This window comes from Sorex araneus, chromosome 1 (genome assembly GCF_027595985.1).
Source record: "Sorex araneus isolate mSorAra2 chromosome 1, mSorAra2.pri, whole genome shotgun sequence".
NCBI lineage: Eukaryota > Metazoa > Chordata > Mammalia > Eulipotyphla > Soricidae > Sorex > Sorex araneus.
In genome coordinates, this window is record NC_073302.1 from 315,503,209 (window position 1) to 315,525,491 (window position 22,283).

The following is a 22,283-nucleotide window of genomic DNA, read 5'->3' on the forward strand; positions in this document are numbered from 1 at the left end:
AGCTCCATCTTGCTGCCTTGCTCTCTCTCTGTCTCTGTCTCTTTCTCTGTCTCTCTCTCTCCCCCCTCCTCCACTCTCCCCATCTGGCAGCAAAATCAACATAAGAAAGCCCTTCCTTTGCTCACTGGTAAAATACCACTTAAGGTATTTTTCCTTTCCTTAGTCCATATTAGTTCTACTTCTTAATATTGGTTATTTTGTACTGACAGAGTAAGCGATACATTGAGGCTTGTAGAGCAACTCCCTGGGGACATCTAACCCCAGACACAGACTACAGTGCTCAGGCTGGATGAATCATTCCTAACCCTAGCCGGATCCGAATCTAGTTATTACTTTTAGGATCATGATAGAATTTGTCCATGACCATGCTCTTAACTTACAGTTAAGCATTATGGCACTTTAGCCAGGCCCATTTCGATGCCAGGGTAGCATGTAGCTCACAGCTTGCCCCGGGGTCCATCCAGTCCCTTGTTGGGACCCTGTTTTTGGGGTGCTAGAAAGTAAGGGCATCTGAAGCTTAAGTTGAGAGAACAGATGTCCAGAAGGTAAATATTATCTGGAGTCAATTAACTTTCATGTTACAAAAGCATAGCATTAACTGTCTTCTCGTGTTCATACAAATATGACATTGCTCTGAATTTACTATGCAAAGAACTTAAGGAGAGGAGAAAAGTAATATTTAAAAGTTAACAGAGCACAAATAAAGAGAGGTTACAAATAAACACAGAGGAATGGGAGCATTGTGCTGGGAATAACTCAATAAATCTAAGCTCCCTACAGCAAGACGAAAAGGACAAACCAGTTATCCTACACTCATGGGTATTATGTAAAATTAGAGAAAGACTAATATCCATTGACAACCTCATTTACATGTACAATCATAAAATATAAATTTAATGGTATAAGAATTGCCATGATGACACTTATATTTGAAACCAGAAGACATGAATGTTCAAGTTAAGGACCATTTAAAAATACTGTTCTGGAAATTCTCAACAAACCAAATAAAATGAAATAAAAAAATGACTCTTATAATGGTAATCAGTGAGGAGGGGATAGACTATTTTAAAGTAATATTCCTTGACTACTTCCCAATTTACACTGATGGCTAGATAGTAATAAGCTTATTTACTTTGAGACCTGCCTCTTATTTATAAGTTGGTTCATCGATTTGTTTGAGTGGGCACCAGTAATGTCTCCATTGTGAGACTTGTTAGTTGGTACCAGCTTTAATTCTGTCATTCTTTTAAGTTTAATTGGAGTAAGCAATAGTAAATAAATTTGTTGTATTCCTGCTAAAGGGGAAGGCTGAAAGGTGGGAGAGAAGGGAGAGAACCAGGGGAATTGGTGGAGGGAAGAAGAGATTAGTGGTGGGATTTGTGTTGCAATATTTGATGCCTGAACAACTCTATTATGAACAGCTTCATAAATCATAGTGTCTTTAATCACAATCACAATCGCAATATCCTGTTCTCGGGCGGGCTCAGTAACATCTCATTTCGTCCTTTCCCTGAGATCTTAGAAGTCTGTTTCGACTTGGCCCTCCTAACGATGTTGCACTGGGGGCTCTTCAGGGTCAGGAGAATGAGATCCAGCTTGTTACTGGATTTTGCATGAGCTTCTGAGAGCTTGCTTTTAAGTCTCTCTCTGGATGTTGGCCATTGATGGGATTACACACACCTGGGTTCCTCTGCCGGTACCTTCATGCATGAGGCCTGTCCGAATGTGTAGAGTGGAGCCTCCAGCATGGCTGCAGCTAGGTTCCGGTGGTCTTCGTGTCTTCAGCCGCCAGGAGCTCTGCTCGGGGTGGGGAGGGAAGCTGGAGCCCATCCCCTCCGAGGGGCCCCGGGGAAGACAGCCAGGCGTGCGGGCAAGAGACTCTCTGCGTTCCATATTTTTACAGAGAAGATTAGCATGACCCCTGTGCAAGGATGACACGCAAATTTGTGAAGTGTCTTTAATAAAACTTTTAAAAAAAGTAAAGTCTTCCATGTTACTAAAATATACAAAGGACTTAGAATAGTGCTTGGCATACAGAAAGTTCTTGGTAAATTTAGCTCCTATTTTTAAAATTATTGTTATTTAGGGGGTGGAGCAATAGTACAGCTGGTAAGGCATTTGCCTTGCATGTGGCTAACCTGGGCACGCCCAACCACACCAGGAATGATCCCTGAAGGCAGAATCAGGAGTAAGACCAGAGAACACTGGGTATTGTCCAAAATTAAAAAATAAAATTATTTATAAATGAAATGACTGGCTACTAAAATATTAAAAAATAACAAAAATGATTGTAGCTAATAACCACCTAGTAAAGTTTCAAGTGCAAATAGATCTAATAAAATATATAGCTCCCTCATACTGTTACAAAGAAAATAAATTGAAAGACAATATAATCAATGGTATAAATTGAAAGTTAACAAGAAAAGTAGCTTGCTAGTTAATTTGCAGGAATTAAAACCAACAGTTTTGTTGATAGAAATATAAATCCATGTTTTAAAATATTGCATTGTTTTTACTTATTAAAATTCAAACTACTTATACAAAGATGCAAAATGGAAATGATGTAAAATGCTAACTTATTAAAAGCCTTGTGAAAATTGCATTCCGAGGTATTAGAGCTTTCAATTTTAAGTTATTTTTGAGTGATGCACATTAACCTAGACATTTCAAAATCACTTAGAATTGAACATTGAACTGTATCTATAAATCCAATAAAAATGGAATGATTAGAGGAATTTCAACCTACCTATATGTGGCAGTAATATAACTAGCACTCATCTTTTTAGATAGTATTTTGTTTATTTCTGATTGATTTGTTCATTCATTTATTTTTTGGGCTTGAGGACAAACCTATCTGTGTTCAGGTCTTATTCCTAGTTTCATGCTCAATGGCAACTCCTAGGAATGCTCCATGTACAAATGTTGTGCCATGGATCATTCCCAGCTTACCCTTCTATTGTGATAACTATACCCCCTCACATGGTATTTTATAACAGGGAGATACAGATATGATGTTTATTATAGTCTAATGCAACATCATAAGTTATCACATAAAAGACCTCAGAAATACTGTACCAAAATCTTTGCAACCTCTGCCCATGAAGGTAAGTTTAATATAGTCTGTATTTTTAATTTATGGTGAACAACAGAATTTATACTTAGAAATATATTTCCATTAAAGCGTTTAAAAAATTCAATCTTGTGTCACTCAGAATTTGATACTCTGTTTTTATTTTATATTATAGCATTACTCTATTTTATTGTTTTTTAGGTAATACTAGATGATCTTCCACAGGATTTTGCTGCAGTACTACAGGAATATAATAACAAAATTAAAAATAATTTTGTTTCCTTCTTCCTAACAAGTTCAAAATTGGCTGACATGAGGAAAGAATGTCAGTTACCTCTCTCAGAAATTGGTAAGTTTGTAAAAATTCATGAACTGATGAACAGAATATAAAGTTTAAAACTGTGAATATTTTAAGATTAAAATTAAAAAATAAATCATAAAACTATTCTTAAAAGAATATCCAGAAAACTAACAATGTTTAATATATGAAAAATTTTCATTGATGTGAAAATTTAAAATTTATGCTGAATAGTTATTTGGAATAGGTAAGCTATCATGGATTTAATTTGAAAGCTAAGTACTAAAATATTTCCATATTTTCTAGTATTATTTTGAGCTAGAAGATCTAAATTTTTGTTTTAGACAGTTTTATTTCTTACTGGTGACATAATTTCTTTTGGCATATTTGTCTATTGGAATTCTGAATACTTGAAAATTTCAAATTTGAGTAAATTTGAAAATTTTAAAAAACAGTATTTTGGCACAAAAAACGTCACAAATATATTTTAAGTTTATAAGAATTATGGGAGATGACAGCAAGAAGTTAGGGTTTTGCTTATATCTCTAAATAAAAGAAAACAATTTTAAAAGAAAATACAAAATGTAAGGAAAACTTAATTATTGATGTCATATAAAGTGAAGATATTGGAAGTAGAGAATATACTCTATGCCCAAGATGGAATGATGGGGAGAGGAAGAGTTATGAGAAAGTGAAGTATAAAATTTTGCCTTTCTTTATTTTCTTTGGAATCAAAGAATTAAAAATTAGAGGAAGAAAGAATTCTTTGATTTATTCCTATATTTAGGCAGAGTATTATTTTGGAATATATAAGCCTTGTGAAGGATAAGAGGAAGTTAAACTTTTAAGAAGAGTTACATAGATAAAAACAGTAAGAAAACATAGGTAACATTTCCCCAAAATTTTTAACAACATATGTAAAATGCATATAGCCTATATGATGATTTTTTAAGTATATTCTCCAGTGACATTTAACACATTAAAAGATTATGCAGTGATACTAACTTTATAAACTATTAATCTCAGATTATTGTAATTGTGTTGGGGGCTACTTATTAACAAATCTAATCATGCATTTAATTTTAAGGGTTTAAAAGTCAGACAGTGAGTAAGGTTTTGTATTTGTCTCTGAGACCTTGGATGGACTGAACAATTATCATGGGAGCTATATGAATAGAGATGAATTAGATGCTTTCATGTTCATTCAAATGTGTTTCAAAAAGCAAAGAGTCATTAGTTTTCCTGACTTCCAAATGAAGGGGCAGTTCCTACTCTTGTATTCTATTTGGTAAGTCATTGTTCCTCTACCAACCTACCCCTTGGACATCCAGGATAGTTCAAGGGAGCCAAGGTAAAAATCTTGTGAGTGGTAGACCACAACAGAAGATTAGGGGGAAAAGCAGTAGTATAAGGGGGCATAGGAAGAAAACGAAGTCTTGGAAGAAGGCCACACTTGGTAAAACCTTGAGAAACACTGATGTGATGGAGAAAATACTGAATCAGAAAATGAATGGAACAGCAGACAGAAAGACTGTCTTTCTGTATTTATAACTGGCAGTTATAAATAAGTATGTTTGGTAAATAAAGATAAAAAGAGGAGAACAGGAGTGGGAGAGAAAGAGAGACAGAGAGAAGGAGAGAGAGTAAGAGAAAGAGAGAGGGAGAGAGAGATGAAGCACAGATACAGAAGATGGAGAAAGCCATGGACAAAGATATAAAAATGGAAATGTAGATAAATCAAAACAAATACAGTTGAAAAGAAAAGGACAGGGAGATGCAGATACATAGAAATAGATTTTTAAAAAAGAGACCTAGACACTGAGGCAGAGAAATGAGCGTATTCTTCCATTCTGCCCCCTAGTGAGTGGAGAAGGAATTTCATTCTTTCTGTTGGAATGTGAAATGAAGAATGCAGAAAGTGGGCAATGATCTCAACTTAAAGTCATATGAAAAATTATGCACTTTTTTTTTGCTCGATACACATAATACTGACATTAAATGAAATAAGCAGATGGATGGCATGTGTTTTTGCTTGGATAACCTCACATTTATTGGATCCAATAGAGCATGCTTCTCATTTTATAGATGGTGAATATCTACTTTCTCAGAGGATAGACATGGAGCACTCATTTTCTCCACTAGACTATAAATAACAGAACCACCAGCACATCTCACAATAAGTTTCTTTTAGAAAAAAATGTTTTCTTCAGTGATGATCTAGCAATTCTTAAATTTTTAACTTCAATATTTCCCTTCTTTAAAACAAAAACCAAAACCTTATAGCATATCTAGTAAATAGTGGTATACAGATGTTCTGGGATTATTAAAAGCTTTCATTCCATTCATTCCATTGATTTTTCAATTCATTTTATATTAGAATTTTCAGGTAAGGAATGTGAAGACTCAAAACTGGTCTCTCATTTGATGCCTGGAACTGAGAGCAGAACTGCTATTTCTCCATTTGCTTGCTTGTCCAATATAACAGATCAAGATTTAAATGATACCAACGTGATACGTGATGTATGTGAATTTTGGTGTTAAACTTTCTTTTATCCTAATTTTTCACTCAAGATCAATCATTTTCCATTATTATATTGCTAAGTATCTGCAAAACAAATCATCTCACTCTTATTCCAGAATATTCGTACTTTTCACTGAATCAGAAAATAGAACTTTTTAATATTTGAGTAGTTCTGAAATAAAAAATTGAATTACATATGGAAAAGAATCTTGATTTTTCAATTAATCATCATGGGGGAATTATTATATAGACCATACTGTTATGTGCAATGCTTAAATTGCTGCTTTGCTCTCCATATACTCCTTTCACCAGCAAAAGTCCCTTTTTGTTAATCTAAAATTTTCACCCTGTGAGTGTATTGGGAGAATTGGGAGCATAAGCAGGTAACTAGAGGAAGAACCTTCAAGTGACCAATTCTAGGAGCTGAGCAGAGATGAATAGGTCACAAATCTTTACATTATGACCTGAGCAGAAGAGCCGGACCAACGTAGCTGCCTGAGCAGAAATTGAATGGGGCCACAGCAACAATTTGTAGATGTTTATATGGAACTTAAAACTGATTGTATTAACCATAAGGATTTCTAGCAACAAGGACTCGCTATATGTCCCATGATGTCCAATCTTGATATATTGTTTCAGTACAACCAATCAGGAAGGCCCATTCTTCTTGTCCCTTTTCTCTCTATTCCACAATATTTTTGTGCTGCTGCCAGAAAATTTCCTATATAAAAAGTCTTGTGCCCCTGTTCCTGGCTGCAACTTCAGGCTGGCTGCTTAGCTATGATCTGTTGACATTAATAAATCTTGATTTTTCACCTTAAAGACTCACTGTCTGGCTAAGCAAATTTTGGTAAAACAATAGAACCATGAGCCCAGGTTACACAAATTATGAACCAAAATTCAGTAGCATCTGCTAAAACTAAAGAATCTTAAGAATCATCTCACAACTTTTGATCTCATGATATAAATTAATATTTTAAAACATCCTCATAAGCAATTTGAGGGCAGTTTGTATTTATCTTCATTTTTGTGATATCTAAGCCTAATAATGATGTGTGGTATGTCCAATTGTATGAATTGCACTTTTAGTGATAAGCTTCATGTAGTATATACAGTGATTTATAATGATGCATTTCTATAACAACTATAATTTTATAATGCAATGTTTCTTTCATAAAAGTCAAAAATTAGAAAGAAACTCAGTAAATATACAATAAATGCTTCAATTTCTAAAAACTGATCAACAGTTTCGTCTGTTCACTGCTGCATAATAGAGTGTAACATACCTGACTCCTGAGAGCTTATCCGGAGCATATTGACAGGAAATAACTTCAAATGAGTGCATCTCTATTCTTTTTTTTTCTTTTTGGGTCACACCTGGCAATGCACAGGGGTTACTCCTAGCTCTGAACTCCGGAATTACTCCTGTCGGTACTCAGGGGACCATATGGGATGCTGGGAATTGAACTTGGGTTGGCCGTGTGCAAGGCAAATGCCTTACCGGCTGTGCTATCACTCCAGCCCCTGCACTTCTATTCTTGCCCAAATCATATAACTATATTCTGAAAGGCAGCTTAAGAAAATAATACTAATGAAGATAGTATAGAGTGTGAAGAACTGTCATGTGTGTAGCATGAAGCAATATAAGTCTGTGAACTTACGAAGCCATTTTCAGCCTGGTGATGTGACTCAGCAGATGAGTGCTTGAATGGCATGAAAGAGACCAGAAGTTTAATTCCTGACAATATCTTGTAAATAATAGGAACAAGTATAGTTTTCTAGGGGCTGGGGAGAAAACTCACAGAACTGGACTCTATGCATTTAGGAATGCATGGGAAAGTCTAGGTTCAATTCCTGGCACTATCTGAGGCCTCTAAAAGGCATGTGTTTCTTTTCCCGAGGGAAACAGTTTTTTTTGGACTGGAGTGGTAGTCTTCCACCCAACAGATTGAACCAGAATTGGCACAGTGTAACGCAAGCACCTTACCTCTCCAGCCTTTCAAAACATTTTTTTCCAGGAAATTTGAATTTTAAAAATATTTGCGGTACAGTTCTATAATAAAATGACTGTGTTGAGCTGGAGAGAAAGTAATACTGTGGTGGGCAGTGTGGTGTTGGAAAGTTGTATACTTCAAACCTTACCATGAATAGAATTTAAATTATAATACTTAAATTTAAGCAATGATAGTATTATATTTGTACTGTTTTTATTTATTTAAAAGAACTTTTATTGAATCATCATGAGATACACAGTTACAAATTTGTTTACCATTGGGTTTCAGTCCTACAGTGTTCCAACACCTTTCCTCTCAACAGTGTGCGCAGTTTCCCACCCACTTCCCCGCCCCCTGCCCAGCCTGCCTCTTTGGCAGGCACTTTTCTTCTTGCTCTCTCTTGCTCTCTTTCTCTCTCTTTCCCTTTGGGCATTATGGTTTGCAATATAAGTACTGAAAGGCTATCATGTTTGTCCCATTACCTACTTTTAGCACTCAGTTCATGTTCAGAGTGATCATTTCCAACTATCAGTCATTTACTGATTTTATTTAGTTGTACTTCTTGCTTGAAGAAAAGTAATACATTGTTTGGATATTTGGCAATACTTTAATATTGGTACTATTTTCAACATCATCATCATCATCGTCGTCATCATCATCATCATCATCCCATTGATTGTCAATTTTCTCAAGCGGTCTCAGTAATGTCTTCATTCATCGTAGCCCTGAAATTTTAGAAGCCTCTCTTTACTCGTCCTTCCCAGTGGTGCCACATTAGATGCTCTTTCAGGGTCAGGGGAATGAGGCCCATCATTGTTACTGTATTTGGCATATGAATACGCCATGGGGAGCTTGCCAGGATCTCCCATGCGGGCAGGAAACTCTCAGTAGCTTGCCAGGTTCTCCGAGACGGAGAACTAGGTATAAGATGGTACTATTTTAGTTGGCTAAATTTAATATAACACAATAATCAAATTCTCTAATATAATAAGATATCTCAAGAAAGTGCTAACAATCTAAAAATCTCTGCAGGCTATGTTACGAACAATTAATGTGAGTATTAGTAATGCTCCATTTCTTCACTTGGATAAATATGATAAGACTGGAAGGAAGTATCCACTAAAAGCTTATATTTTGAACTTCTACGTGAATGAATCTCTCTCAGCACTGACTTCAGATACTTGGTATGACCTTTTATATTTTAATGTTCATATGGACATTTTGTGATGATAGCTTACCCTGTTGTGACATAATTTATGATTATAAGCTTAAGATGCAATGATTTAACAAGTTATTAGGATGGTGTTTAGTGGGAATTATTTTTTAAATATTTTAATTTTTGAGTCGAAGTTCACATAAGATAAAATGAAACATTTTAAAGTGAAAAATTCAGTGACACTTGGTACATTCATAATGTTTTGCAATCACCACTGCTACCTAGTTGCTGGAAATATTCATTTACTTAAGGGGAATATTTATACCTATTGAAAAGTGTCATATTCTTTATTCTCCCACCTGACAAATGCCAATCTTTTTCCTTTTTTCTATAAATTTACTTAGTCTGGACACTTACATGAATAGAATCAGACAATAATGCTAATGTACCTTTTTGTGTATGAATTAATTTTCTGTAATACTTCAAGGTTTACACATGCAGAATTATCTACCAAAATTTAGGGGCTGAAGCGATAGCACAGCACGTAGGGCATTTACCTTGCATGTGGCCGACCCGGGTTCGATTCCCAGCATCCCATATGGTCCCCTGAGCACTGCCAGGAGTAACCCCTGTGCATCGTCAAGTGCGACCTAAAAAGCAAAAAAAACAAAATTTAATTCATACGTAGAGCTGAATAATATACCATGAATATACAGGCCAATGTATTTGAGTAACCATTTTCAATTTTTATGCCATAAACTTAAGACCTATGAGTACAATTACTGGGTCAAGCCAAATATCCAAACAGTTAAGATATTAAAATTTTTAAAAATTCTTGAGAACATACTAAAATATTTTTCAAAGCATTTGAGCTATTTATATACCCTCAGCAACACACCAAGATCAAACTTTTCTCACCACTTTTATTTTTCCATTTTATTATTGTTAATATTATCCTCTTCATCATTATAGTTATTCTAATTGATGTTCAAGTCATCTACATCTCATATGATTTTGATTTTACATTTCTACAAAATACTAGTGATTTAGAGCATATTTTTGTTTAAAAAAGATATATGTGTGTGTGCTATATACGGATTATACGGATAGATATCTCCCTATCTATCAATCTATCTCCCTATCTCTCTATCTCCCCCACAGCCCCCGAAACCCTCCCCCACCACACACACACCTTGGAAGAATATCTTTTCCAACCCTTGGTCCATTTTCTTTTCTCTTTTCTTTCCTTTCCTTTTCTTTTTTTTTTTTTTTTTTGGCTTTTTGGGTCATACCCAGTGATGCACAGGGGTAACTCCTGGATCATGCACTCAAGAATTATTCCTGGCGGTGGTCGGAGGACCATATGGGATGCTGGGAATCAAACCCGGGTTGGCCACATGCAAGGCAAACACCCTACCCGCTTTGCTATTGCTCTAGCCCCATCCTTGGTCCATTTTCAGTGAGGCCTCTCTAGCTCTGCTTGAGAGCTTTGGAACCACTCCCTATAATACCTGGCCAATATGACTGCAGTCTGATCATTGGGTGCCTAGGCATGGAGAGGCACTATAGCTTGGACCCAGCTATGTCGGGGGCCACCAGCACTACACCCAGCGGTCAATAGGAGACATGCAGTGTCAAAGACTATATTTCTTTCACCCAATTAAAGATTTAGCTCACATTTGACAGAGATATTTCATAGACCAGGAGGAGAGGGAGAGAGAGACAAAGAGGGAGAAGATTGCAGATGGGTTTATAGACTTCTTTCAGCACCTAAGTCGCTAACAACCATGCTTTATCATTCACCTCCTGCTTGGACTAATCCTAAAAGCCTGTTAGCTGGAAGCTTAGGGTCTTCTCAGATCTTTACTGAGCACATGTCTGGCCCCAGGCATTGGATGGCTTTCTTGATCCTCTAATATGCACAGGCAGGCTCTCCTAAATCTTCCTCACAGATTTCAATCATCTGTTGCACAGCCTCAAGTATGCTCTTTGGCCCGAGGCTGCTGAGAGCCCTGTGTTTCTCTTACAGTCTTTTAGCAACACCCATTCTTCTTATCCTCTAGTAAGTACTAGTTAGTTAAAACAAAGACAGCTGTCTTGCCTTAATCCTTCAGGCAGTTCCCAGACCTGTAGAAGTAGACAAATTTGTACTTTGTTAGGAAGATCAGCTTTGCTCTCCTCAAAACCAAGAACCAAGGTCACACACTGTTTTCAAAACTGTTACTAAACTGCTCTTGTGGGAAAGGGACAAATTTAAATGTCTTAGAGATTTTTCCCCCTTTCTACATTCTCAGTTAATTCAGCACTTAGTCTGACCATTTTCCAGAGTCTGACTAAGTGGATTTTGGGTAGTTTTTGCTTGATTTGGATTCATGCCTTTATGGAAGATTGGGGTTTTAAAACTGTCCACTCTGCCATTTTCAGTCACATTACACATAACACTACTACTGTGAAATGTTGAACTTCCATAATAATAATCTGGTACTGTGTAGAATTGTTGAGTGGATTTTTTGTTTTTGGAGCGGGGGTGGGGAGTGTCTCCCAAGCAGTAAGCAGAGTTTGGGGCTACTTCCAGCAATACTTGGACAACCTGGTCGGATGGTTCAAGGATGGTTCAAAGTGAGGCCAGAGGACGTGGTGCTGGTTGGACTCCAGGGTGATGGGGGTTACCTGTTCCCACACGGGCGCTCAGGTGAAAGCCTTCTACTAAGTCAAATGATGAGCCACTTTGCTGGTTCAGTCAGTTAAGGGTGAAACTGACAATAGAAAAATATTAGATGTTTCAAAGGGCATGAACACTTTCTCGCAGTTTTCCAATATCTGACTAAATTTCCTGGCCTGGAAAGGTCAGGAATTTCATAATTTTCTATGGCCTTTCTGCATATTGGGAGCACACCAAAACCAATTCATCATTTGAAATTCTACTTTTTCTTCTTATCTTAAATGCTATTTTTTGTTTTTAAAAATAGGTTAAATGAGGGAGATGCTTTTAATTTAATCAGAGACTTCGTACTTGTTCTTCAGTCCATCAGGTATAGTAAGCATTTCCTGCATTTGAAGATTATGTAACCAACTAAAGATTATTAAGAATGAATAAGAATGACATTAATATAAGCACTTATTCTTTTGTAGGTATTCACTACGTGAATTATGCGATGACAAAGATGACAATGTTGTACTGGCATTTCAACAACTGAGTGAAGCATTCAAAAAAAAATTTTGGAAAAGAGAATACTGACAGTGTCAAACTAAATTTTATGCTGTAGAAAGTATACATAGTCAAGAAATCCATCCATACTTTTGTAGTTCAGTAACTAGTTGAATACAAAAAAAACACTTTCTATTTTTTTGTTTTAATACAATTTGCCTGATTGCTTAGTTAATATACAAGTAATGAAGTGTATATAAAGGTTTATGTACCACAAACACATTGCTCTTATCTTTCAATACTTTTGTCCTTTTCTTTTTCACCCTTTAAGCAGTTAAATAAATACCTAATAGAATGCATATGTATTTAATATCTCTAAAGAACTGAACAATAATTTAAGAGATTACAATTATAATGATATCAATTCCATAATCTCCAACTGATAAAATATAATTCATTTATTTTCAAAAACACTAGTATTTAGTACTTAGATCAATATGTATTCTGAAATTAAAGTATATTCTTTTTTAATAAATTGGAAAAGTTCTACAAAGCTTTCAATTCTTGCTTATTTAAAAAGAAAATTAGACAATTGTTGCAATGAAGATAGGATAATAAAACTCATTTGGACATCCATCCACCTTATTACAAATTGCCATAACACAAGAAGAAAAACCAATCTAAGTAACTTGTTCTGAAGTTGTTACTATTTTATAATAGAAGTACATAAAACACATCTTTCTTTTTCTTTCTTTCTTTCTTTCTTTCTTTCTTTCTTTCTTTCTTTCTTTCTTTCTTTCTTTCTTTCTTTCTTTCTTTCTTTCTTTCTTTCTTTCTTTCCTCTCTCTTCTTTCTTTCTTTCTTTCTTTCTTTCCTCTCTCTTCTTTCTTTCTTTCTTTCTTTCTTTCTTTCTTTCTTTCTTTCTTTCTTTCTTTCTTTCTTTCTTTCTTTCTTTCTTTCTTTCTTTCTTTCTTTCTTTCTTTCTTTCTTTCTTTCTTTCTTTCTTTCTTTCTATCGAATCACCATGAGAATAGTTACAAAGCTTTCAGATTTAAGTCTCAGTCATACAATGATAAAACATCCGTCCCTTCACTAGTGCACATGTTCCATCACCAAGAACCCCAGTATACCCCCCTCTCACCTCCTGCCCTGCCTTTGTGGCAGATGATTTTCACTTTACTCTCTCTTTACTTTGATTACATTCAATTTTCTTTTTTTTTTCTTTTTTGGGTCACACCCGGCGATGCACGGGGTTACTCCTGGCTTTGCACTCAGGAATCACCCCTGGCGTTGCTCAGGGAACCATATGGGATGCTGGGAATCGAACCCGGGTCGACCGCGTGCAAGGCAAACGCCCTACCTGCTGTGCTATCACTCCAGCCCCTACATTCAATTTTCGACAGAAAACCCACAATTATTTTTTGGAAAATTTCCCCAACAATCAGACCTGCTGATAAGGCATCATTAGATCATTTGTTTTTTATTGCTGATAATGAAGAGCATATGATGTCGCACAGCCGCTGTCATGGCCTCGTGGTTTTGGAATTCTTGTATTTCAGTAATTAAGCACAGAGGTATTTCTGTCAGCAGCCTCTGTGTTCCAAGATTGGTTTGTGTGCCTCTGGGATCATGGACGTTCGTGGGTGGCCACTCAGGGTCATGTCTGGGCGGGTAGTAGGGCCAGTTCTGCCTCCCCATCTTGAGATTTCCTGTGCAACCCATAACTGTAACCTCCTACCTCTCTATTCAAGAGGCTCTGAAAGGTGGAGGTCGCCATGCTGCCGCAAAGGGGAAAAGGCCAAGGGACAAAAAACCTTCTCCTTCCAGGGCGGCACGGGGGCCATAGCTTAGTTCACAATCCAGGAGCATTTCTGCCAGCAGCTGCTGCATTCTGAGATTGGTTTGTGTGCCTCTGGGATCATGGCCATTCAGGAGTGGAGAAGCTGTTCATGGGTGGCTGCCAGATAACACATCTTTCTCAGGGTCAGAAGAATGACCTTGAAAGACCCTCCAATATGGCAGCATTGGGAATGACGAGTAAAGACAGGCTGTTCAAGTCTCAGGGCTGTGCACTGGTGAAGGGATGGGTGTTCGAACATTATATAACTGAGACTTAAACCTGAAAACTTTGTAACTTTCCACATGGTGACTCAATAAAAAAATTAAAAAAAAATCTCAGGGCTGGGACAAATGGAGACGTTACTAGTGCCCACTTGAGTAAATCCATGAACAATGAACAGTAGGATGACAGTGATACAGTGATGACACATCATTTCCTGTATAAATGAACTATAACCTTATAGTTTCATTTATGCTTTGTACCTAATATTGCATTTTTATTTACATTTTTCCTAGTTCATTATAGCATAATTTTCCAAAATGTCTTAAGAAAAGTATTGTTGAGAAAGTACTGTATTTGGAACTATGTGTTGTGAAAAGATGAGTTATTCATAAAGTAAATGTTTCTTAAGAAGCAATCTTTATAATTCTCTGCATGAGAAATAATAGTCTACAAACTGGAAGTGGAGTTTTATGAACCTTTATTAGGTCATTCAAAAGAGCTTAGTCAGTAAGATTGACCACATGAATTCTGAAATACCTTGATTTATATAGTATTTTCTTTGTTTTAGATGATTCAGACAAAGAGACTACTGATTAGGAGTTTCTAATAGCAGAAATCTGTGGTAGACAGAGGACTGGGTGTTGTTCTGGAAGTTGGTACTCAAATCACTAAGTAATGCCCTAAAGCAGACATAGATGGTGTTTTTATATCTACTTTCTCCATTCTAACACAAAATCTGACTCATTCAAATAACTGTGACACACATTCCTCAAACAATGTTTGAGGACCATAATCTAAGGACTTTATTCTTGCTATTTAACAAAAGAAGCATAGCTTTTAGAAGTGATTTGTTAAAATCTGTTTGTTTTCTTCCTGTATTTTAAGTGAGTTAATTAAGAAAAAATCACTATACTTGCCTTTCCAATCTACTACTTCTAATTTTAGCAGAAATTTCAGTAAATGGTAAAGCCTAACCAGCATGATTTATAACTTTTGTTGAAGTTTGTAAAGTTCTGACAATGTAGCTTTGTGATATATAGTAAAAAGTAGCTTAAAGTATGAATAACCTTTTACTAATATTTGCTCAGTAAGTCATTGTGCACATAAACAGTCAAAGTAGGATTTCTTGGATGGAAGTTTTTCTCCCAGGAATATCTTTTCAATAAAAAAGCTACTTTAAAAATTACCTTGCCTAATCAACAGCCTCTCACCTTAGGAAGTCTTTTCAGCCTTCAGTTCACTCCTAGACAATATGCCCTGAATTCGTTTCTGACTTACTGAGCAAATATCGTCACATTGCATATACCGTTATTATGTGCAATTAGTAACTAAACACCACTATATTTATTTCAAACAAGCTGGAGTTAATTACTTGCTCCCCTTCTAAGTATCGCCTGAATCTCTTTTGTCTGACTTTGTTGATTAGGGGACATTCCAAAATTCATAAGTAAAGAAGAGTATTGTTCTACAGAACTGATGTTAAATTTATATTACTTAATTGGTCTCACAGGGGTCATTTCTTCATACAATGAAGTCAATATTAATATAGTATAATACTCCAGCACTTTTCTTTCTTTTTTTGATTTTTGCTTTTTGGGTTACACCTGGCGATGCACAGGGGTTACTCCTGGCTCTGCACTCAGGAATCACCTCTGGTGGTGCTTAGGGGACCATATGGGATGCTAGGAATCGAACCCAGGTCAACCGCATGCAAGGCAAACAACCTACCTGCTGTGCTATTGTTCCAGCCCCCCTTTATCTAATTTTTATTGGTAGAAATTGTTTTGTAATTCGAAAAATCCTAAATTGTCACTTGATTTTTTTTACTTGTGAAACATTATTTATCTTCTGAGACTCAATATAACTTATGCATAAAATTGTAATGATAGTATTCACTGATAATTGTGAGGAATTTAGAGGAATTAGACATCATGTTTAGTAGTTTTAAGGATGACTTTAAACTCTTTGGATATTTAAGATATTCTTGTTTTTGATGTGCCTAATATGGTAAATGGTGTTTACAAAACTTCCAATGCATAATGGAGACTCAGAAAATTAAAAAAAAATTTCTCTTCCTGTGTATATAAAATTCATGAATATTATGTCAGAATTTCAATAACCTATCATATTGCTATTAATAAATTTTGTTCAATAAATAAATATGATTGAAATAAATTCAAAGATAAGCAAGGATACAAGAATTACATTTTCTTAGAGGTAAAATAGGTCATGCTCACATGTACAAATTTATAGTAAATTAAGTACTTCCTTACAAAAAAGGGAAACACTATACAACACAAAGCAGCCAGCAATTTTACAAGAACAACCAGGAAATATGTTCAGAAGACAAATTATTATTATTAATAGAAAGAAGATTAAGATCTAATGAGATAGGGATGCTCAGGTTTGTCTTTTAAGAAAATTTCCTTTCATTTCTTTTTTGTCACTCCATAGTGCTTGTCTTTATTCTAGGAAAAGGTAATTCATATACATAACTAATTAATAAATCAAAACAATTCTGCTTACAATAATCATTTAATTAAATCTTATTTTAAACAAACAACCTTACAGTCAGCACATTAGTAAAATACACTTTGTGTTAAAATTAAATTTACTTTCTTAATATAACTATCCAGAACATTAAGAGACATTTAACTCCATAATTTTGGAAGTATTTTAAAAGTATTTTGTATATTTATTACTTATAGAAGTATTATTTCTATGATTCTTGCCTCTCTTGCTTGATTTCAGATTGCTTATATTTTATAAAACTAATGGCTATTTTGGTAACTCCCAAAGTTAGCATGCATTTTAAGTAAGTGTATAGAATCATACATAATTTAATGTAAGTCAGAACTGCTACATAGAGGACCAGAATGATTTTTAATAATCATCCACACTAAATATAATTGCTTGATTTCTTGCCTATGAAAGAGGATGATTTCTGAGAATTCCAAATCCAAATCCAAAATAAAGATTAAATAGGTGAATATAACATCAAATATTAGACTCTTTAATGATAAATTCTATTTGCATGATGTTTCTTACATAAATAGTTACTTTCAAATTTAATAACATTGATTATGTAAGGGCTTTTATCATCAAAATTGGTAATTTAGGGAATGCTTCGATTGATTTGAAAAATTAAATTTTAGGTTTATTCAAATAGTTTTTTTACTATATTTTCTTATCTCCTTGGAAAGACATGGAATCCATTTTTTTAATAATTTAAAAATATTATATAATTACTTTTAAAACTCTATCAGCTATCATTCAAATATTCTCTAAATATTTTGATAAATTGACATTTATGGGCACGTATTACATTTTACATAGTACACAGTATATCACTGTAGCACTGTCGTCCCATGTCCCATTGTTCATCTATTTGCTCAAGTGGGCACCAGTAATGTCTCCATTGTGACACTTGTTATTACTGTTTTTGGCACATCAAATACGACACAGATAGCTTGCCAGGCTCTTCTGTGTGGGCAGGATACTCTTGGTAGCTTGCCTGGCTCACAGTATATCATTATTTTCAAATAATTGTAACTGAATGAATAAAAAGGACAAAAAATTAGTTTTCTCTGAATAAAATAATTTACCATTCTTTTCTCAATTACTTAATCTATGCTTTTCAAAATTATTTAATTCATCTAGTGTTACATGTATTTATTAACTCACAGTTAATTAACAATAATATGAATTTTCAACTTCAAATGACACCCTGATGTCACAAGATAAAAATAAGATACTTAAGCCAAGTATTAATGGGAAGTGTACATATTTTCAGTCATTGCACAATACTTAATTTTAACACTTTAGCAGACAAAATTTTCTAATAATTAATAATTTTGTGAGTAGATCATATTATTATTGTGTCAAAAATAACCTTTTTTAGCTTAGTCAAAAACAATCATATCCACCATTTACTAGTACCATACTCAGTGCCACATGTTGGGAAGTTTGTTCTGTGCTTTAAAAGGGCTCTTTAATGCTTCTTGCAAAACTGATCTTTATGCTATTAATTCTCTAAACTGTTGCCTGTCCACTAAGCTCTGCACGGTTCCTTCAAAACTTGCTGGATATCAATCCTATGTGTTTTAGGCTTCATCAGTGAATTGCCCCCTTTTTTCCTCCCAGAGAAGCTTACCATGCTCTTGCTAGCATCCCTAATTTAGTTAAGTTTATTTTTAACCTTTCCTTTGTGTTTTACCTCTTATTGTCTCAGTCCCCCAAGTCAATCTTGATTACTTATAAATCAAAACTTTCTGGTAGTTCTAGACTTTGTATTTGTAGTGATTTGCATTTGAAGTGCTGTGTATTTGTACTTGCTTTTCTATTTTTTCTATTGCTTTTTTATATTGTACTACACAGCAGTGTTCTTTGGTTAAACACAGAAAGACCATTGACGCTATGCTCCCAATATTTGGGAGTTGATCAACTCTGAAATACATCTACTTCTGGGCATTGATACTTGACTGATACTTCAGTTGTTAGAATTCCGAACACCCCAAAAGGGAGGTCCTGCCATGGGACTGGGATGGACCCGGGGCGAGTAGTGACGTTACTCCAGCATCAGAATAGAACAGTCTAGAAAGCACAAATGCATAGTCTTGATGCAAGCTGTTTCCACTTAAGAGGCAGGACCTCCATGGGGAAGGACAAGCTAAGTTGGCCTGAGGAGACTTAGTCTGGGATTTACGGTAAAAGCCGTGCTTACTCTCAGAGCCCAGAGAACTAAGCTATGGGATCTTTGTATCTTAGTGTGTTTTTCCAAACTGCAAGTGTTGGTAAGAAGTAAACTTAATTGCTTAATATATACAAATAAAAGGAAAGACAAAAGCAATGCAGATGTCCCTGGGAGACAGTGTCTCCTAGAGTTAATGTCCTTATTAGTGAATCACCATGAGGTACAGTTACAAACTTATGAACTTTCCTGTTTGCATTTCAGTCATACGGTGATTGTTTACCCTTCCCTCCACCAGTGCCCATTCTCTTCCACCAATGTTCCCAGTATCCGTCCTACCACCCCTCCCCCTACCCCACCACCCCACCCTGCCACTGTAACAAGGCTATTCCCTTTTGTTCTCATTCCTTTTGGGTGTTGTACTTTGCAATAGAGGTATTGAGTGGCCATCATGTTCGGTCTATAGCCTACTTTCATCTTGCATCTTCTAACCTGAATGGGTCCTCCCAACATCCTCTTCTTGGTGTTCCCTTCTCTATCTGAGCTACATTTTCTCCCAGCATGTGAGGCTAGTTTCCAAGCTGTGGGCAGACTTCCTGGTCCTTATCTCTACTATACTTGGTTGTTAGTCTCCCATTCTGTTACTTTATATTCCACAGATGAGTGCAATATTTCTATGTCTGTCTCTCTCTTTCTGACTCATTTCACTCAACATGATACTTTCCATGTTGATCCACTGATATGCAAATTTCATGACTTCATCTTTTCCAATAGCTGCATAGTATTCAATTGTGTAGATGTACCAAAGTTTCTTTAACCAGTCATCTGTTCTCGGGCACTCAGTTTTTTCCAGATTTTGGCTATTGTAAACAGTGCAGCAATGAACATACAAATGCAGATGTCATTTCTACTATACCTTTTTGCCTCTTCAGGATATATTCCCAGGAGTGGTATTGCTGGGTCAAATGGGAGCTAAATTTCTAATTTTTTGAGAGTCTTCCATATTGTTTTCCAAAAGAGCTGAACCAGTTGGCATTCCCACCAGCAGTGAAGGAGAGTCCCTTTCTCCCGACACCGTGCCAACACCAGTTGCTTTTGTTCTTTTGGATGTGGGCCAGTCTCTGTTGTGTGAAATGATATCTAATTGTTGTTTTCATCTGCATCTCCCTGATGATTTGTGATGTCGAACATTTTCTCATGTGTCTTTTAGCCATTTGGATTTACTCTTTGAGAAAAATTCTGTTCATTTCCATCCCCCAGTCCTTTAGCCATTTGAATTTCCTCTGAGAAAATTTCTGTTCATTTCCACCCCCCATTTTCTTTTTTTTAATTTTTTTTATTTTTTAATTAGTGAGTCACCGTGAGGGTACAGTTACAGATTTACACATTTTCGTGCTTGTGTTTCCTTCATACAATGTTAAAGAGCCCATCCCTCCACCAGTGTCCGTTCTCCATCACCAATGAACCCAGCATCCCTCCCACCCCCCAATCCCATCCCCCCCCATAAACCCGCCTCTGTGGAGGGGCATTCCCTTTTTCTCTCTCTACTTTTGGATGTTGTGGTTTGCAATAGGGGTATTGAGTGGCCATCATGTTCAGTCTCTAGTCTACTTTCAGCATGCATCTCCCTTCCCGCGAAGGATCTTCAATCACATTTTACTTGGTGTTCCCTTCTCTACCTCGGATGTCTTTCCCCCAGCACGTGAGTCCAGCTTCCAAGCTATAGAGCCAACTTCCTGGTATTTTATACTACTATTTTTGGGTGTTAGTTTCCTACTCTGTTATTTTATATTCCACAGATGAGTGTAATCTTTCTATGTCTGTCCCTTTCTTTCTGGCTCATTTCACTCAGCATAATACTTTCCATGTTGATCCACTTATATGCAAAGTTCATGACTTCATCTTTTCCAATAGCTGCATAGTATTCCATTGTATAGATGTACCAATGTTTCTTTAACCAGCAATCTGTTCTCGGGCACTCGGGTTATTTCCAGGTTCTGGCTATTGTAAACAGTGCTGTGATGAACATGTAAATACAGATGTTATTTTGACTATACTTTTTTGCTTCTTTGGGATATATTACCAGAAGTGGTATTGCTGGATCAAATTGAAGCTCAATTTCTAATTTTTTGAGAAGCATCCATATTGTTTTCCAAAGGTCCACCCCCCATTTTCTGATGGGGTTGGATATTTTCTTCTTTTAGAGTTCAACCAGTGCCTTGTATATCCTTGATATCAACCCCTTACCAGATGGGTATTGGGTGAATATCCTTTCTTATTCTGTAGACTGTCTTCGTATTTTGGTCACTGTTTCTTTTGAGGTGCAGAAGCTTCTTAGTTTGAGATAGTCCCATTTCTTTATCTCTGTTTTCACTTGCTTGGCCAGTGATGTGTCATCTTTGAAAATACCTTTAGCTTCAATGTCGTGCAGGGTTTGCCAATCTTGTCTTCCATGTACCTTATGGATTCTGGTCTGATATTGAGACCTTTAATTCACTTTGACTTGACTTTTGTACATGGTGTTAGGTAGAGATCTGAGCCCATATTTTTTGCATGTAGCTGTCCAGTTTTTTTTTTAATTTTTATTTTATCACCATGTGGAAAGTTACAAAGTTCTCAGGTTTATGTCTCAGTTATACAATATTCAAACACCATCCCTTCACCAGTGCCCATATTCCACCACCAAAATCCCCAGTATAAACCCCGCCCCCACCCCCACCCCCAACTGTATAACTGATGAATTTCACTTCATTTTCTCTTTACCTTGATTACGTTCCATATCTCAACACAAAACTCACTATTTTTGTGGGAGTTTTACCCCAAAACAAGACAGCACTACTAAGGAAGCATTTGATAATTAGTTTTCCATTAAAAGATTGTATGTTTTCAGGTTTTAGAAAAGGTCGTTAACGAGGCCACGCGGTTCAGATGTGTCCCAGTCCCGCATCCTGGAGCCGTGTTAGTTGCTGCTCAGTGTTGCCAGGGCTCCATCTGGAGAAGGTGTGGTGGCTGCACCTCCTCTGTCCAGATCCCTGGTGTTGCTGGCCCCGATTCGGGTCTGGAGCATTCTCCGGGCCGCGTTGCTCACCAGAATGCCTGGCTGCTTCTCTGTTGAATGTGGCAAGATGGCCTAGCTGTCCAGTTTTGCCAGCACCATTTGTTGAAGAGGATTTCCTTGCTCCACTTCACATTTCTTCCTTCCTTATCAAAGATTAAATGATCATATATTTGAGGGTTTGTGTCAGGATATTCAACCCTGTTCCATTGGTCTGCAGCTCTGTCTTTGTTCCAGTACCATGGAGCTTTGTAGTAGAGATTGAGGTTGGGGATGGTGATTCCTACCA

General features: G+C 36.2%; 1 protein-coding gene and 1 pseudogene across 1 annotated transcript in view; both read left to right on the plus strand.

Annotated features, from left to right (window-relative positions):
* The window catches only part of LOC101556447 (probable ATP-dependent RNA helicase DDX60), an 81,863-nt gene extending 69,586 nt beyond the window's left edge, over positions 1-12,277 (plus strand). The window contains exons 27-31 of the mRNA XM_055128045.1: positions 3,272-3,419; positions 5,746-5,888; positions 8,916-9,067; positions 12,009-12,071; positions 12,172-12,277. Of these exons, the coding sequence (XP_054984020.1) occupies positions 3,272-3,419; positions 5,746-5,888; positions 8,916-9,067; positions 12,009-12,071; positions 12,172-12,277 (612 nt within the window). The remainder of the gene's footprint in view (positions 1-3,271; positions 3,420-5,745; positions 5,889-8,915; positions 9,068-12,008; positions 12,072-12,171) is intronic.
* Positions 1,875-1,971, plus strand: LOC129401431 (U6 spliceosomal RNA; annotated as a pseudogene).
* Positions 12,278-22,283: the final 10,006 nt, after the last annotated feature.